The 3,861-nt window shown below is 36.8% G+C and overlaps 1 protein-coding gene across 1 annotated transcript; it reads left to right on the forward strand.

Annotated features, from left to right (window-relative positions):
• The first annotated feature begins 1,157 nt into the window (after positions 1-1,157).
• On the forward strand, positions 1,158-2,306 carry LOC134648767 (arrestin domain-containing protein 17-like). The gene has a single exon (XM_063503321.1). It carries the CDS (start codon positions 1,177-1,179, stop codon positions 2,245-2,247), a length of 1,071 nt encoding a protein of 356 aa, XP_063359391.1. The 5' UTR covers positions 1,158-1,176; the 3' UTR covers positions 2,248-2,306.
• Positions 2,307-3,861: the final 1,555 nt, after the last annotated feature.

Here is a 3,861-nt window from a genome sequence, read left to right on the forward strand (position 1 = left end):
AGGTTAGAAAAAAATGATATTAGAAACCTCAATATCATTTTTGAAGACCTATCCATAGATACCCCACACGTATGGGTTTGATGAAAAAAATTTTTTTGAGTTTCAGTTCGAAGTATGGGGAACCCCAAAAATGTATGGTTTTTTTTCTATTTTTGTGTGAAAATCTTAATGCGGTTCACAGAATACATCTACTTACCAAGTTTCAACAGTATAGTTCTTATAGTTTCGGAGAAAAGTGGCTGTGACATACGGACGGACAGACAGACGGACAGACGGACAGACGGACAGACAGACAGACATGACGAATCTATAAGGGTTCCGTTTTTTGCCATTTGGCTACGGAACCCTAAAAAGTACATCAGTAGGTATTTAACGATCCTGCTAATAAATGCGCTAACTACTTAAACTACTTACTAAAATAGATGAGTCACAAAGTCGATTAACGTAATAATGACAATGAAATAGTCAATTTTCTAATAAACACAGTTTATCCAAATGTAGCGCAAACAATAATAAGATTAATAGCTAGTAGTTACTTATTAAAATTAAATGTAAAGGTAACTAAACAATCTAATAATTTAAATATTTACCTCTAGAGATTCCAGCAGTTAGGTACATAACGTTATGGGACGGGATACACACTACCTAATTCATTTGTTTTCCTTATCACAGCCAAGGTGTTGTACGGGACAGGAACGTAATATAATACCTTACTGCTTGGATAGGTATATCAGTAAAATTTCAATTACCTACAATTAAACTGATAGCGTGATATCGTCGATTAGATAAATTTTAATTCAAATATATGATTAGAATTCAAGCGTTATAATAAATACGTCGCTTTTAAATTTTGCTTGAACGATTTCAGCATGCAGCGGCTGTGTTGAACTGTCACTGTCAGTGTCAACTGACAACTGAGGGATTCCCATTTCCCTTGAAATATTCAATCGTAAATAGATCGTATTCATAGTGAAATAAGATGGCGTTTTATCAGTAGAAATGATAAAACAAACAAAAACAAAGTGATATTGATTTTTATCCTTGCACGTTTAGGTCGTTTAGTTGACCTTCAAAATTAAGTAGTTGTTTTGTGAGTGAAATAGAAAACAGTGTCATTTGGGCGTAGCGTTCCAATTTATTCGCGTGATACATGCATCAGTTAGAACTGAGTTAGTTATGGGTATTTCGTGTAAAATACATCTTAAAAAATCACGGGAAGGTATTCACCGAGCCGGTGAGCCTATCAACGGAATACTGAGCTACGCGATCGATGAACCAACAGAGTATCAAACAGCGGTTCTATCCTTTGTGGGCACGGCGAAATGCTTTTGGAGAGAATACGACTTGGTGCGTAAATCTAGTTATACGTACAGTGGTAATGATGAATTCTTGTCGTTGCATACAAATATTATAAAGAAACAACCAGAACAAACTATCACACTTGACGTCGGGACATATGAATTTCCTTTTGAATTTCTTTTACCTGCAGAGATACCATCCAGCTTCCAAGATGAATACAGTGGTATCGAATATCATGTGAAGGTAAAATTTATGAAGCCAAGCTTTTTCAGTCTAACCAAGAAATTTGAGAGAGAGGTAACTGTATATGGCAATGTTAATCCTGTTACTGGAAGTGAATCACGCACTTATGAGCTACAGAAGAAATTGTTTAAATGGTTTTCCTCTATAGAACCAATTATTTATCTGAAGGCACGGATTGCTAAGTCCTTCCTGACACCTGGTGAAAATGCTCTTGTAGACATGGCAGTGGCTAATGAGACTGACACGGACATAAGCAATATTACTACAGAACTTTCCTGCAGAACAACTTACACCGGGAAAAGATTCTTTAGTATTAAAGCTAAAGTGGTAGATGAGACAATAAAGGGATGTGCGAGTATTACCCCTTCAATCCCAGCATATAAAACAGTAAAATATTCATGTATAGTTCCAACACTGCCGCATTTGTATTCGATCCAGCACAGTAAAATTATAAGCAAAGAGTACTTTATAACAGTAATTATGAATTTACCTTTCCCCCATATAATGGCAACTTGTACAATACCTATTGTAATTGGAGAAGGCAGGGGAGGAGACTGCTTACGTATTGTAGAGTTAGAGGAGGATTTAGAATCTTACGAAGTGCTGGAACAAAGTGCTGATGAATTTGATGAACCCCCATCCTATTGGGAAGTGATGAATGAAGACAAGAGTCAAGATGAAGGTCGCAGCACCAGTAAACATTAGAACAGAGGAAGAGGACAGCATTATTTAGATTTAAAATTAAGTTTATTTTCTGCATTTTACCTGTTAGTCTTATGAATAGTAAGGACAGGTTAACTAAAAAAAAAAGTAGGTATCTACTTTGCCAAAACAACATAGCCACATTAAGTTGAGGTGGAATTGGTAGACATGCATACCTAGAAAACTAGGTACTGTCAGCATGAAAGATAAATAGGTAGCAAAAAAAATAAGACTGTGTTTATCAAGCATATATTTTTAATTTAATTCATGGTTGCTTTACAAATTTACAAATTAATATAAAGGTTCTTCACCCAATTAATATGCACACTAACGCTACGGCTTACGTAGGCGGACAACGCGCGAACGCGGCGCGGCGCGGCGCGGCGAGGATGAAACAAACCGTTGATACGTATAGGTATGTCCTACTCGCACGTGAGCGATTTAGACGTGAATGCCGCGCGGCGGCCGCGCGGCGTTCGCGCGTTGTTCGCCTACGTAAGACGTAGCGTAACTAAGCGAAACGAAAACGCAATGGGCTGCGTTTTCGCTTAGTTAGTGTGCGTATTAATGCCATACGACTAAATAAATAAATAAGATAAATAAATATTGTGATATACCTATTTTGTGACATCTCATTACATTAAAACTGTGATAATGATAGCTTAAAAGTATAAAATTTTATGACAATACCTACCTTATATACTACCTCAAAATACTTATAAACTAATTATTACTAACTTATTAAATATGTTTTGAAAATAAAGGATGTTTAGGTTAATAAAATTATAAACTTATAATTATTGGTTGCACTTTTACTATTTTCAGTGGGTTTGGGTATACTCCACTGTTAACACAGATTAAATAAATTAAGTAGGATAGACACAGCAATTGGGGGATAGTAATCTAAAACGTGTGTTGACATGTCATTAACGTCCATAGAAGGCTTCCTTTTTATGTTTTTAATAGCGCTTAAGATATCACTAATAGTAAATAGGTCGAACGTAAACACGGGCACCACTGGAGCGAGAAGGTACTTATTAAGGAAATCAAGCGCATCGTGAGTACACGGGCTGTTATTGAGCTTACTCGCATGAACATAGTACCGGTTCAGTCGCGCAGCTGCGTCAGCTGATCGCTCTTTTAATAGTTTTATTTCATGAGTAACTATCGCGGTAACCGAAGACAATATTAGAAATTATAAGTAAAATTCTGCATTTATTCATAAGTACCTACCTACTACCAGTGGCGGATTTGCAGTCTTTGCCGCCCTAGGCTCAGACCCTGTAGCCGCCCCTTCAGCATCAGCACCCATCATATTGACTACATTTAGGTCAGGCAACGAAAAGGTATGGAGGGAAATGCTTGGGACACAATTTTAACTTAGTACCTTTTTTTGGACTCGTTAGGAGGTGAAAATATCAAAAGTCCCCGGCCGTAGCCCTTGAGCGGGGGTAGGGGGGTTTGATTTGAAGGTTCCATTTTTCGGTTTTTCGCTTATAATATCTTAGAAACTAAGTATGCGTCGTTGTGACATGATCATTATACAAAATGAAAGCTGATTAAATTTGCTACAAGTTTTATACAGTCGAGTTTTTCGATAGGTATCTTGTTTAGTTT

The sequence above is a fragment of the Cydia amplana genome, chromosome 1 (genome assembly GCF_948474715.1).
Source record: "Cydia amplana chromosome 1, ilCydAmpl1.1, whole genome shotgun sequence".
NCBI lineage: Eukaryota > Metazoa > Arthropoda > Insecta > Lepidoptera > Tortricidae > Cydia > Cydia amplana.